We start from the raw sequence: 15,484 nt of genomic DNA on the forward strand, positions 1-15,484 counted from the left end.
AAAATATATTTTTAATAACAAAGTAAAAAAAAAAACCATTCGGGTCACAAATTCGGAATCCAAATCGGGAGCCAAAGCATTTCTCTATTTGTTTACGGTATAACTATAATCTGTCGATACATGTGAATTCTTTCAGCTTTGATATTAACTCATGACGGTTTCTATTTTCCATGCATGATATATATATATATATACATAATATAATATAATATAATATAATAAACCGGCCTACGTGCACTGACTACCTATCATTTATAATCAACAATATATATATATATATATATATATATAATTATATATAGCCAATAGTACTACTGAATCCCCAAAATTCAAATCCATGCTTAATTAGTATGTATATGCACATGCTAGACTCCGTATAAAACAAAAACAATAATCTTTGTTAAACGTACGTACTAATTTTGTAAGATAAAATGAAATATTTCAAACAAATTGGTTAATTATATATATATATATATATATAAACCATCACCAGTAGTACTTATTATTACGTCCTTCCTGCCTAGTTAAGTACCCATACATGCGTCACGATCGACGACCCGACAATCTCCTCCATCCAATATACATATATATCAACTAGCTAACTGCATTAATACCAAAGTTTTAATTTCTTGGTATAAGTACATGATGAGGTCGACTTCCTTTCAAGATTTTAATGACAAATAATTGGTATAGAACCATGATCAGTACGTACGCGTTACATGCATACACTAATTATGTTCACTTTCTGGCCTTGAGATATTAATTAGTGTAATAATATTAGTACTTAATTAATTAGAGTACTTGTGTATTATAAATATTGTATGCAGAAAGTTGATCAGAGTGCATCATGTAGTACTGTAATTTGCTACGTACGATGTGAAATATATATATATATATATTGCTTGTTATGAAATTGAGTTAATTAATAAATAATTAATTTAAGTCAGAGAATTAAATAAATAATATTTGAGCGAGCTAGGGAAGGTTTGGCGTGTTAATTAATGAAGAAATAGAATTTTTTGACAAGGAGACATTGAGAAGGGAGTCAAATTAATTTGGAAAGGGTTGACATGCGCCACGCGTGATGTGAACTTCGGCCGAACGCACTGGCCTGGCCTGTCCTGTTTGAAGGCCACAGTAGGGTTTTGAAATTTAAGCGTAGGTGACAAAATCCAATCAAAGGGGACAAAGAGCCGCTAGCTACCAGGACCTCCATCCCACCCCCCAAACCTATAACCCGTCCCCCACGTCTTCCATCCATCTCACCCTGGCTAGCTAGCTAATTATTCATTTCTTCTTTATGTATATATGTATATAATTACGACATTTTTGAGATATTTAAAATTATAAAAACAAATTCTATAAAAAAATCTTATACCACATATTTCTGTATAATTAAGATGTTTTATCATTCTATTTTAACATATATATATATATTAAAAATTAAAATAAAAAGATAAAAAAGATAAATCACAGCTTGAAGTGTGTGACGTATGACTTTTTTTTTTTGGTCTAAAATAAAACAGCATATTCTTCTTAGACCATCATATGCCTATTATACAAAGTGACTCATCCACGTCTCCTCAAATACGATACTTTCTTTAATTAAATGTATATTATATATTATTGGTTATTTAAGACTCGTGAATTATAATATATAGACATAGTACTCTCTCTCTCTCTCTCTCTCTCTCTCTCTTCCCATTGTGTATATATAGCTAGCACCACCTCAAACATGACCATACCTCCAAAGTTTCAAAGTTCAAACTCAAATTCTTACTTTTTACCTCTTTCTTAGAATCCCAACCCATATCAGCCAGAAACAATAAACATGGTGGTGCCCTCTCCCACCCCAATAAGAAGCAAGAAAACAAAGGCAGTAGGGATACCGACCATTGATCTTCATCTCAATAGGTCAATGTTATCGGAACTAATCGTGAAAGCCAGCGAACAATTCGGCTTCTTCAAGGTGGTTAACCATGGTATTTCAAAGGAGATAATTGCTAGAATGGAAGAGGAAAGTGCTGAGTTTTTTGAGAAAGCCGCCGCAGAGAAGCAACGAGCTGGTCCAGCCAGTCCTTTTGGTTATGGGTGCAAAAACATTGGCCGTAATGGCGATATGGGTGAGCTCGAATACCTTCTCCTTCACACCGACCCTCTCTCCATTTCCGAAAGATCCACACATATCTCCAATGACCCAACAAAATTCTGGTAATTTACACCTCATCCATTCTTCTTCTCCGTCTTCTTCTTTTTGGAATTTAAATTTTTGCATACTATATATTTAAGTCAAACATTTACGTTACGTTTTCACTGCATGAGCCAACAATGGTGATAAAGAGACAATAAAATTTAATAAGGAAGAGGATATATAGAGAAGAAGGCAGCTTCTTCTCTCTGTTTCTTCTGTGTCCAACAGGTTCGCGCGTTTCGTGCGCGATTGTGGCGTACGTGTTTGATTCAATTTCTGTTAATTTATTTAATGCTCAACATATAGATATATAATGACGGCCGGAACATGTAAAAATATAAAGAAACGCAGACCAATGTCCCTTCGATCGCCTGTAAAGAAGGGGTTTTTTGCATTTTTAATTAATTTAATTCTCAGATGAAATGGCGAGGAAGATTTGTTTAGTAGTGCTTGGTATATATCCTAGAAAAGGACATATTTCCTTTATGAGAAAACAAAGCTGGGTTCAATTAATTAATTAAAACTCTACAATTATGTAATATATATATATATATATATATATCGGGTAGACCCTAGCTTGAAGGTAGTTGGACTTGGTTTTCTTTCATGGCATCAATCCCTCATCAATGGACTTTAAAAATCTTTGGGCATATAGAATTATAGTAGACTTTTTATCTTAGTCGCGCGGGGCCTATGGCTACGGTTCTTTATAATAGAGGCAAGCGTGCGAGATCATTTATATATATCTACCATTAATTGGTCTAAAGTTAGCTGTTAGGACCCCCCAAGTGGCAAGTACTACTACTCTATCTTCTATCTCAAACTCTCAAAAAAATCTAAACTTGGACAAATGGCAAACTTGCATACCCAACAGATAGGAAAACAATCATCCCCAGATGACCTTCTAATCTCTTGCTGTCAACTTGAAACTAAATAAAGGGGAAGACTTTTGCTTTATGACTGTCAGCCACCAAAACTTGTAAAACGCATGCTCGCATGCATGTCATCTCATATATATATATATATATATATATATATATATATGCCTCTTTCACTGATTTAAGTATAGGGCCGGGCTAACCTTTCTAGGGTCTCATGACCTGACCTTGGAGTACAAAGTAGTATACTACATGAGCAGCCAGGAAGAATAATCAAACCTGTGCTCGATGAGTTTTCGAAGATTATTATTTTTTTGTTCTTTTCAACACATGTCTTGAAAAGGAATCGTAAATTAAGTATACTGTCTCGTCGATGATCTTATTCTAAGATGAAGGGAGCATGCCATGTGAGGGTTGAGACGTACGAATTCCTTGAATCTTGCCTTCCCAAGTCTGCATTAAGTACGAGTACTCATGCACATTGACAAGGCCGGAAAGACAATATGCAAATTCTTGTCCAAAAAACATGAGCTAGCGCTTGAATTGGACCCCGGCCAGCCCCCATTTAGAAGTAGTACTGTGACTCCCACTTTCCCAAAAACAAAGTCAAAAGGAAAATAACTTTACAATCAAATCAAGGAACAGAGTTCAACTAAACCCTCCACGTGTTCCAATCTGTTGATCATATACTCTTTTTTTTTTTTTTTTCCTTGTTATCATGTTATTCTTTTTGTATTTATGCAGTTGTTCAGTGAATAATTACGTACAAGCAATGAAAGAATTAGCATGTGAGATTCTTGATCTAGTGGCTGAAGGCCTGTGGGTCCAGGACAAGTGCGTCTTAAGTAGGCTTATCAGAGACGTCCATAGTGACTCACTTCTCAGGTTCAATCACTATCCTCCAGTGAAAGATATCAATGATTGGGACCCATCTCCAAAACTTTATCAGTGCAAAAACAATCGGATAGGATTTGGGGAACATTCTGACCCTCAGATCTTGACCATCTTGCGATCCAACGACGTGGGGGGCCTCCAAATAGCTTTGCACGATGGCTTGTGGGTCCCTGTACATCCTGACCCCAGTGAATTCTTTGTGTTCGTCGGTGATGCCTTACAGGTTGGTAATATTCAAATTGTATTAATTTCTAAATTAAATTTGTCGGAATAAAAGTCAGAAGTATTTATTTTTAATTAATATTTTATTATTGCTAAGATATGCATTAAATTTAAAGGAGATTATTATTATTATTATATATTGGGATATATTAATTGATGAGTTATTTATATTGGCAATGATGAATTAGGCTTTGACAAATGGGAGATTTTTGAGCGTGAGACACAGAGCTTTATCAAATGCAATGAAGCCAAGAATGTCAATGGCATATTTCGGGGCTCCACCCCTAAATGCATGGATCTCTCCTCTACCGGAGTTGGTCTCTCCACAGAAACCAAGTCTCTATAAGCCATTCACTTGGGACGAGTACAAGAAGGCTGCCTACTCTCTCCGATTGGGAGATTCACGTATCGATCTCTTCAAGATTCATAGTTCTCATCATGGTGATAAAAACTTAGTCATGAATTGATCAAACGTACTTGATCATGTACCATTTATAGGACACAGATCATTAATAGGAAGAGGAAAAAATGATTTAATTATATTTAATTACTAGTTAGTTAGTTGTATATATTTTACTTATAATCATATGCCTTAAGTTGCATGTGTTTGAAGTTGAAGAATATTTAGTTTCAAACACTACTCGATCTTTAGTTTTATATTACTATTTATTATTTCAAGCTGATAAATGATAAAAACTATTTTCGATGATCTCCTAATTGATCTGGTCAATGATCATTACAAATTGACTACTGTCCTTTAGAAAACGTCATTAAACTCTAGCTCTTTGTGGTTTGAACTTATAATAAAATCAAATGTCATATAATTTTCTCTCCCAAATTGACAGATCCGCCGTTGACCCTCCATAAAGTCTTGATCTTCATAAAAGAAAACCTAGCTAGATCAACTATATATATATATACCACTAGAATATATAATTTATGGGTAATTATCTGCATTTCGCATAAAATCTGATCTCTACGTACGTACGTACACACACATATACATATCGTTATTTTTATGCTCTAGGAAGAATTATTTTCCTCAGTAGCTAGTACGATATATGCACTTCTAGATTATTAATTGCCAACCTCAGCAGTAAAAAATCATCTCAAGGATATTGATCATTCATCACACCGATCGAGATGTAATCTGTAAGGTGTAGTACTATGTGGTATTTTAGTGGACCAATGCTATCTTTGTGTCTCTGTCCGACTTGTTCTTGTCGCGCACACGCGTTGTTACCTCGATCATTGAATTAATTAGGTATACCTAGGAAAATTACACGATACCAATGTCTTAGTTCCCATGTTGGTGATCTAGAAATTGGTCTTGTGTCCCAATCGTTTTAACAATTATGTTCACAAATTCAGGTCCACTTAATTGATGCAGACATTCTTAATTAGCTACATATATATATACACACTATAAAAAAAACGAGCATATATTTATGACGGATTGTTTGTGATGATAATGACTATTTGCGATGAAAATATACTCATTTTAGCAAGAAGTAATCATTTTCACAAGAAATAACTGGTTACAAATAAACAGTTTTCTTGTAGTTATATATATATAAAGATATATATATGGGGTATGATCATATATCTAAGAGCCTTGATAGGTACAAATGGTTTGGTGTACCAAATTACATACCAACAATTTTTTTGTTAAAAATAACATAAAAAATTTAAAAGAAGGAGAAGGTCCTCCATCTCGAAAATCATTTATCTTTAATTCATACTTTTATTAAATTGATACCTTATATGTCAGTATTGGTACACGATTTGGTGGACGATCTCACTTGCAATAAAACTTTTCCTATATCTAAACGTGTAAGTTGCTACTCATGACTTGCAATAACGTAAAAGCAGCATACTGCATATATATAATATACTATTAATTAGTGAACGATCTCTTAGTGGATGAAAAGTTCGATCTGCTAATTACTAAAAAACAAGGGGAGAAAAAATTGCCTGCATTCAGTCTCACCAACTCTGACAACATCTATCGGCCGGGGGTTTCTTCTCAAGATGACTCAGACAGCCATAATTTGAATATTGATAAATATTAATGACATTAGGTATGAAAATTGTAAAGACTCGAGATATTGGACAGGCTTTAGGCTGTTTTGAGATATGTACAATTTCTTCTTCGAAAAGATTTTTCAAATTTTCACTGTTTGGGAAATCTGAATATCTGTTTATAAATCATGTTATTATCATGCAGGCCAATCTTATCTGCATAAGCTGATCCTAAAGAGAGTCAATATATAAGTGACATAGGGATCGATCATGTCTTCTCACTCAGGATATTAATTCACAATAATGTCTACAGGATGCAAGATGATGGTGATGAGGTCCTTAATTAGGTTTTGAAATTAGTTTCACATGATAAAATAATTTCAGGAAAATGATTTGAGCAGAGAGAGAGATTGTATATAAATGATGTTGATATATATCATGTATTTACAAGTCGATAGGGTTGATAGGTAGGTCGTAAATCAGATTATAGAGATCGTTTGATTCCATCACAGTTTGAACAGAAAGATTATATATATATATATATATATATATATATATATATATATCTGCTTTCTCGTGAGTCATGGGGTTGTCCAACGCTCATTGACTCGATCATGTAATTATTTCGTAAAAGAAGCTAGCTGGATGGCCAACCTAGCTCTCACACTACTTCCATGGCAGGAATTGCATGACATTAAGAAACTCACGTTCAAAATATATATATTTCCAAGGACAGCAATATTTAAGCTACACGAAGAAGCTACCTTTAATTTGGCCACACAATCACTACCGAAAATTCTCCTGGTTCCTATCTGTCAATTAGAAAATGTAAGACTAGCTAGGATATATTCGTAATAGCCTTGCTTGAGAAAAAAGAAAAGAAAATTAGAAATGTTATGAGGAAGACAAGTGGCACATATATTGCTTGGATCTTATTTAATGATTTAGAAGTGGTAGTTAAGGCGATGTTAGCTAGGTTTGTAAATGCAAGGAACTGCTCAACTTCATGAAGTTTATATATAAATGATTGTCTTCCTAGCCTGTCCAATATCGTCTCTCGAAAAGGCTTAAATTCAGATATATATATATATATATATATATATATATATATATATATATTTATGGCCTCGCTAGTGTTGTTATTGGGAGCTCTAATGAGATTCCGCCAAAGTGATCACATTAGTACTTTGGCTATGGAGGGGAGCACGATCAAGGCCGAGGCGAACTCCGGCAAAAATCACAATCCGGGAAACCATGGGAATGCAGAAGTTCCCTCCAACCAAGATCAGTACCTTGGCTACTTCGACATTGGATCATGTATTAATATTGTGAAAAGCGTTGACACCGTCGAGGATGCTCAGAATTGGAAAATAGCTAAGTCCTGCGTTTGGCCTTAGAAATATATAATTAGCTGATAATCTAGAGTTAAATGTTTCTCAATTATCCATGCATGCATGCATGCAGTATCCCTCTGCTCTGGTAATAATATATATAAACATGTATATATCGATGACTTCGACGATCAGTACATGTGGTTTAGTTGTATGCTAGTACATTAATAAAGCGTTAATTGTTCATTGTTTGATTATTACCGAGTTAACAGTACCGCACGTTTCTTTTATGTGTGTGTGTGTGTGTGTGTTTGTATATAGGAGCTAGCATTATAGTGGTATTGTTGTCAGAATTAAAGCTTCGGTTAAGAATTCATGAAGTGATATCAATTAATACTCCGGTATTCATGATTCCACTATCGATCGACAATATTATACTGCTGCCTCCATTTTCAATGGTGGACACATTTTCTGGGGTCAGGCCAGCAGGGTCCTCCACAAAGTGCACTAGCTATATATATATATATATATATATATATATATATGGCTCAGGAATAATTGCTAGCTTGAGATCGATCCATCATAATTCTGAAAATCCTTACAATAATTTTATTTCACTTGTACGTTATAGCTTACATATATATATATATATATATATATAATTGTAGTTTTTTTTTTAATTGCAGTACTTCAATATTACTAAATAAATGACAATGAATATTAATATTAATTTTCAGCAAGTAGCTAGCACGCACCTAGCTAGGAAGCATTATATTTTATAAGGATGGTTGGAAAAAAAGAAAATAATAATAATAACCTAAAAAGGTTTTATGAGCCAAGTATTGCCTTCAACATAGTGAGTCCCAATAAAAGGCTTAGCCTCTTCATCGGTGAGCATTCTCGCCCAAGACACTCTTCCTGTTGAGTTGGCTCCTGGTCCACTACATTTGTATTCTCCATAATACACTCCTCTGCAACAACCCCAAAGAATATATAGATCACGCGCAAGAACTGATCAGTAACTTTTAATGAATCATTTGATCATATTTGATTTTCCAAGAGTAGTAGTGCTATATATATATATATACTTACGAATCCCGCTTTTGATCGCCCCAATCACTCCACCCTTGGGGAAGAACAATCTTGTCCAGGAATGTGTATGAGAAAACCACCCTGGAATACTCACCCCATGCTCTGCCAAGGTAAACCTGGCCACTCCCTGTTACTACACTGTCTTTGAACGAAAACCCACTTCCCAATGAGGCATTGCTTCGCTTTTGGGCTGTGAGGGAGGCCACCTTCTTTGCAATGGAGTTTAAATAGCAGTTCTGCATGCCCATGTATATACACAAAATAAAATTTTTTATTTAGCCCAAATAGAGCATTCGTGATGTTCTGGGCACTAATAATGAGACTAAGCATGGGCCTATTTGGTTATGTTGTTGTTGATGATTGACTGACCTCATAAAGAGATCTGCCATAGCCGAAGATGAAATCCACCGAGCCCTGGAAGAAGCAATTATTGAAATAGTGAAGGCCCTTGTGATCGTAGAGTGTGTCTTGGGTACCATAGAAACTGCAGTTATAGAATGCAGCCTTGGTCCCAGAAATGCGAAGCGCCACGCCTTGTCCTCCGATGGATCCAATTTCATGTGGAGCTGTGTTCTAGTTTTCCAGAAATTTAACAGAATAACAAGATATATATAAAAAAATCTGCTGCGCATGTTTTTGGTTTGTTTTAACAGATAAGATGAGTTGAGATAAAAATTGAATAAAATATTATTAGAATATTTTTTTAATATTATTTTTATCTTTTAGATTTGAAAAAATTGAATTATTTATTTTATTGTGTAGAAATTTGAAAAAATTATAATTATTAAATAAGATTAGTTGAGAAGAGTTGTGAAAATAAACGAGATATTTACTTTGCTCAATCACAAATATGATTAAAAAAATTTTAAAAATAAAAAATTTGGATTGGATTTAGACACTGATGAGTGGTGTGGGCGTTGTGTTTGTAGTTGTAAGGATATTTTTGTTTTGGAATCTTAAATTTATAAAATGTAGCAATCTCCATCCGTTCTAGGAAGCCATGAACATGTGTGACATTTTTGTTTGGACTTTCTCAATGTTTCAAGCACAAGTGGAATCTTTGTCTACCATGATGTCATTTGTGTGAGGCGATTTTCTTTAAATATTATAAGATAAGAAACAGCAAAAACAGTCATCAAAATTAGAAGCTTGAGCTCTAATTTTCGTTAAAGAGTTAAACATACCCTTAATTAGTATGAGATTGATATATATATATATATATAAAAGAAAATTCAATACACCATATTACTATCTAACTTTTATCTTATTATATAAAATGTGACACATTTATTACCTTAGATCTAGGATGGCTGGATTTTTTTCCAGCCCGGAACACCGAAACCTGGGTTGCAAAACCCACCATACCCAATCTTTTTTTTTTTAATCAATTCCTATACCATGCTATCTCATCCAGGCGAGAAGAACTGAGGCGAAGCAAAACCCAGAAGATAGAAGAAGCCTAATTATCTGACTTGTTGACAGCTTATATAGCTCATGAAGAAGAAGAAACATTGAAACTAGAGTCAAACGGTTTCCCAAAATCCAACGAGTTTTTAAGGGACGCCATATTCAATCTCATTATAGTAGGGAGAGACCGTAAGGCTAACTTGGTTTTTGTGGCTTATTGCAACACACCCAGCAGTGGAAGCTAAGATTCTAGAAGAGATCAGAGACAATTTGGCTGCGAATTTTTACGACAGATTGTTGTATTCTCCCTAGTGGCTTGTATATTGGTCCAAGTACAAGATTGATGTATTCTCTCTACTCAAATTATTAATACAGATTTTAAAGAAAAATTGAAATGAAAAAAAAAAGAGTTCTAGCCCGGGTTCCAGGCTGGAACCCGAATGAACAGTCCTATTTAGATCATCATTTGTTAGTTGATTTTTTATCATCTAATAGTAATAAATGTGCCATATCTTACATAGTGAGATGAAAATTATGATAACATTACTCCTATATATATATATATATAAACCTACTCCCTTCATTTTTTTCAAATGATTTAAAATGTCAATAAACAAGCACCATTAAATTAAGTAGCCTCAAAAGTTCTAAATACATTACTATTTTAGCGTATGATTAGATGAAAAAATTTAAAATTTAGAATAAAAAAATATTTTGTATTTGAATGATGGTTAAAACTAAAGTTAAGAGAAATTTTAAAAATTTTAGAAATTTTGATTTACCCAAACAAGCATGCCCTTAAGATAAAAGGAATTTCACACAGTACGACTACTTGTCGTTTTACCTCAAACTTCACGTTGATGGCAACAAAGTAATTTGCATCGACGGCAACTGTTGCACTGTGAAACGTCCCAAGTGGCATCCCATCTCTTCCAGCCACCGAGGCCGTATCATTCCCAGTAATGGTTGGTGGGTCATTCGCATCCCCTGCAAATGTAACAAATGGCAAAGCTCTAGGGATGCTAATCTTTTCCCTAGAGTGTCCACGATCATACCTTCCCATTATAAATCTAGATCATGTTTAGGTTTTTAAAACTAAGAATAAGCTAAGGTTCAGGGAGCAGTAAACAAATATACCTGTAAACACCTGGTTTGATAAGCAAGATCACTCTCCTAGTGTTAGGTAATGGGATGCTGTTTAGAGCATCTCCAATTGTCTTGAAGTCCCCCCCGCTCCCATTTTGACTAACACTTAAACTCACTTTGTTCATCTCTGCTTTTCTAAGCTTCGCATCCAGGAGGACTACTTTCCTGGCTGCGCCTCGTCCTCGGCCTCGTGCTTCAAGCACAATGGATTCGGTGCCTTTCAAAGTGGCCTTCTGTTGATAATTTCTGATGTTCCATGATATCCACTTGTTGTAGTTGATCTCTTTCGCAGAACTCCAAGAAGAGGATGCCAAAGTGATAGTGAACGTCAGAGAAGGAAGCAGAAGCAAGAGACTGAGTTGGAGATGGGATATGCAAGCCATGAGATTTGCTAGTGTGAGAATATGGCATGCTAATATGTTATTTATATATATATATATATATATATATATATATATATATTGGTGGTGGAATGATATTGGAATTCTCTAAGATTTGAATTACTATAATGACGTTCAGTTGCTCTCCACAATGCATGTCAGGAGGAGGATCAGGACATCACATATTTGAAATTACCACATGTAAAAGATAAGGTTCAAAAGACAATCATTTTAAAAAAATGTCCGTATCTTTCACACTGCATTACTACTTACATAATCTCAGAATACAGCATGGGTTTCTGAAATTAAAAGGAAAAAAAAAAAAAATCAAAATGACAACCAAATAAAAATTAAACTTTGGTCTTTCAATGTTATCTAGCTAAAAAAAAATAATTAATTTTAGTTTATTCAACGAGGCAGGCACGATCTTGTAGTGCTGTTCCTGGTAAGTTGTTTTTTGGTTTATTTGTTTTTCTTATTCTCATTTGCATGTCTTTTCTTGCAGGTTTTATTTGTTTTTGGGATCTATGGTTGGTTCTCTAATGTCTAGTTTTGGTTTTACCCTGCACTTCATTGATATTTTGTTTTGTAACTGGATGTCTTAGCAATTTTGATGAGTGAGTTTTGGTTTTTCGCTTATTTGTATATTTCAGGTGTCTTATTGAAATTACGATTTTCTTCCACTATAAGTAAGAGCAATCAATAAAATTGGAGCGCTGTCTTCTTGAAAAAAAAAAAGGCAGGCGCGATAGATGGCCTTTATAGTACTTAAAAATGTTGTCCCGAAAGCAAATTTTGTAGTGGAAAATATGACAAGGCAACAAGATAATGTGTCGTGACATTGCGGATGTTATGAGTACGAAGTAGAGAGTACTGTCTAAAAAATGCAAAAAGACAGCAAAACAAAGTAGTACTATATTCATCTCCCTGCACTCAATTGCGCATGCTGCATTTAATGGGGAGCTCGCAAACTACTTCTCATCCCATGCACATTCTATCTGCAGTTTTCAGATTTCTTTCCTTTTGGCGATCGTTCGCCATAGAGAGTAGTAGTACAGCACATTATGCTCAAGGGATGAGTGAATAGTGGAGGACCCCAAACTCTGAGTTTGTTTTCTGTATTGGAGTCAAGCTAATCCTGTCCCAAGATGGTGGAAATAACGCATATAGCTGTATCCCATTTTCCAATGGATATTGGTGGTTTAAACAAAAGGCCAATGGTCCATTTTATCATGTAACGCATGTGTAATTCGAGCACCACATTCCGTGTGGGGGCGATACAAAGTTGGTGCCTTGTATAATCATGATACATGCCAAAAAAAAATATATATATTTTATTTTTAATTTTTTTTTTTTTTTTAGTTTTATTGAATGAATGTGTGTTTCCATTTAAGAAAACTCCAAAACTTTTAAAAAATATTAATAAACAGGTTATCAAATTACACAAGTCTTGAAACCTTTCTCTGGCCCATATTGAATAAACAAAAATACAATAGTTGATATCTCTTTTTAACCCCATAATGGCCCGTTTTCTTTTTGTGGGTATGCCAAACGGCTACTATTCAAAATGGGCTTGTCCCGGTATCAAGAAATCTCTCTCTCTCTCTACAAATGAAGGTGAAATTTGCATAGCATTTTTCAAAGCTCAAGTTTAAATATAATATAAATAATTAAATCTATCTTTTTTCATAAATTTAACTTTTGGATAAATAGTAATTTTACATAATATTAAAATTTAGAACAGAATATTCTACGAGTTTGACTCACTCATTAAAAATGAGTATGACATGACCGGAGGATAAAATATAAAAGAAATAATTAAATCTACATCTTTTCATTCTTGTTCCGTGACATACATTTCATTCATGAGAAGTCAGCGTCCACTTATCATAACAAGACGTACAATATGCATGGCTGGTACGACTATTGCGAGCTGAATAATATTGAATAAATGCAGAAAATATTGGGAACATATGGAAAATTGATTTCCAACTTACAACAGTGGACATAAAAGATCATTATACTTCAGTACCTTTTGTCAAATGATTCATGTCCTCGACATTTACTCGACTTAATTAATTTGTTTAACTCGTAGATGATCAGTAGTAATAAGGTGGTCTTTTGGAACAGAAATTTTGAAATTTAGCTCATTACATGTACCAAAGTCCCTCCATATAATCAATTAATTTAGCTTAATTAGTCTCAGCTAGCTGTTGCATATTGACAATTTATAGTGATAAAGGTTCATTCTTGTAAGAGTCAGAGCCCAGGTCGTCTTGGCTGCTAACCTTTTTCTACACTTTCATTCACGTTGACCATTTCTTATTGAGTGCCAAATTCAATACATCCATCCCCTCTCTTCTGCAACTCTTTTTCATGGCCGTCTGTGCAGGTACCCTATTCACACTTGATTTTATATATCTCTTTCGATTTCATTAGTACTAGTGCTCATTATTTTATAAACACAAGCAATATTGATGAACTACTTATACTATTTATGCAGACCGAGTATTCACCTCTAAAGTGTTGAAATCCCTGCCCATTGTTGACTGCAGAGACAAGCAAGCAGTCATTGTTGACTGCTTGCTCAACCTCCAACTCCCAGCTCTCAACTGTCCATTGAATGCAACAATAAATACATTCATACGTGAAGTAATGCATCTATAAATTGAGGCTTCTGGCGAGAGTCTCAAATACACCCAAGAACAGAAAAGAGAGAGAGCCTTGAGAGCTCAGAAAAAAAAAAAAAAAAAAAAGAGTTGAGTTGAGTGGAGTGTGATCCTCCTCCTCTGTAATATTTTCTTGTGTACCACTATTGAATAGTGAAGCTCTTTTCTGTGGATGTAGGCAGTTGCCGAACCACGTTAAATTCTTGGTGTCACTGAGTGCGTAGAGTTTACTCTTTTATTACCGCTTTTATCCCTTCCGCTGTGTTGATTTCCCCAACAAGTGGTATCAGAGCGATTGTTGGGAAGAGTTTTTTTTTTTTATAGAAAACTCGTTTTTAGTGTGTAGCTCAGTTTTCAAATTTGAGCATCCCACTGTGTTTGTCTCATCGAGACAAGAAAAGCGGTGAAAACCAGAGGCCGGACGGACGCCGCACGCTCCCCCACGCGCCGTCCGAAGATCGGAGAGTGAGTCCACTCTCGACACGAGCAGCACGCGCCAAGGAGAGGCACGAGCGCGTGATACCCACTCTCTCCACGCGCCTCACGCGCTGCAGAGACGCACTTGCGCGTGAAGTTCACGCGCCTGACGTTCTTATTGGCTCCAGAAAGCGCGTGAGTTACACGCTCCTACGCACTCCACGCGCTCCAGTGAGGTTATGGCGCGTGAAGAACACGCTCCTACGCGCTGTTAGTCGCGCCACGTGCTGCACGCGCGACAGTGTTCCTGTTTTGGTTCTTTTGCTCATTCCTTGTGCTATCTGAGTCCGATTTTGACGAAATAAGACTCGTTTCCAACAAATTTCGGACACAACGGTGCTGTCCGTTTTGCGATATTCCACTTCAAAGATCCTGTACTTGCATTTTGTATTTAGAATCAGTCTAAATCCATGGAGGATTCAGCATCAGGCGCCATGATAAAGCTGACTGCCTCAAACTACAGTCTTTGGAGGCCTTGGATGGAGGATCTATTGAACTGTAAAGATATGTCTGACCCTTTGGAAGATGAAGGAAAGAAGCCAGATGAAGTTACAGATCAAGTGTGGAGAAAGATGCACAAGAAGACTATCGGTCAGATCAGACAATGGATTGACCATAGTGTTTTTCACCACGTGGCCCAGGAGACAGGTGCATATAGCCTCTGGAAAAAGTTAGAGGATATGTATCAAGCTAAGACTGCTCGAAACAAGGCCCTCTTGATGAGACGGCTTGTTAACTTGAAGTTGAAGAGCGACACCTCTGTTGCCGAGCACAC

At 35.5% G+C, this 15,484-nt stretch overlaps 2 protein-coding genes across 4 annotated transcripts; one reads left to right on the forward strand and one right to left on the reverse strand.

The window, feature by feature from the left end:
- The first annotated feature begins 1,762 nt into the window (after positions 1-1,762).
- LOC121260515 (gibberellin 2-beta-dioxygenase 2-like) lies at positions 1,763-4,703 on the forward strand. The gene is made up of 3 exons (XM_041162423.1): positions 1,763-2,211; positions 3,814-4,186; positions 4,374-4,703. The coding sequence occupies exons 1-3, from the start codon at positions 1,832-1,834 to the stop codon at positions 4,650-4,652; spliced, it is 1,032 nt and encodes a 343-aa protein (XP_041018357.1). The 5' UTR covers positions 1,763-1,831; the 3' UTR covers positions 4,653-4,703.
- A 2,201-nt stretch (positions 4,704-6,904) lies between these two features.
- LOC121260516 (probable pectinesterase 53) lies at positions 6,905-11,684 on the reverse strand. 3 transcript variants are annotated; one of them, XM_041162426.1, is made up of 6 exons: positions 11,175-11,684; positions 10,882-11,092; positions 9,000-9,203; positions 8,725-8,866; positions 8,356-8,509; positions 6,905-7,019 (listed from the first exon to the last, which is right to left on the reverse strand). In XM_041162426.1, the coding sequence occupies exons 1-5, from the start codon at positions 11,564-11,566 to the stop codon at positions 8,367-8,369; spliced, it is 1,092 nt and encodes a 363-aa protein (XP_041018360.1). In that variant the 5' UTR covers positions 11,567-11,684; the 3' UTR covers positions 6,905-7,019; positions 8,356-8,366. The 3 variants fall into 3 exon arrangements, with proteins under 3 accessions (XP_041018360.1, XP_041018358.1, XP_041018359.1); XM_041162424.1 differs by having other exon boundaries at positions 8,631-8,866; positions 11,175-11,615; XM_041162425.1 differs by having other exon boundaries at positions 8,631-8,866; positions 10,882-11,071; positions 11,175-11,612.
- Between the last annotated feature and the right edge of the window lie 3,800 nt (positions 11,685-15,484).

The sequence above is a fragment of the Juglans microcarpa x Juglans regia genome, chromosome 4D (genome assembly GCF_004785595.1).
Source record: "Juglans microcarpa x Juglans regia isolate MS1-56 chromosome 4D, Jm3101_v1.0, whole genome shotgun sequence".
NCBI lineage: Eukaryota > Viridiplantae > Streptophyta > Magnoliopsida > Fagales > Juglandaceae > Juglans > Juglans microcarpa x Juglans regia.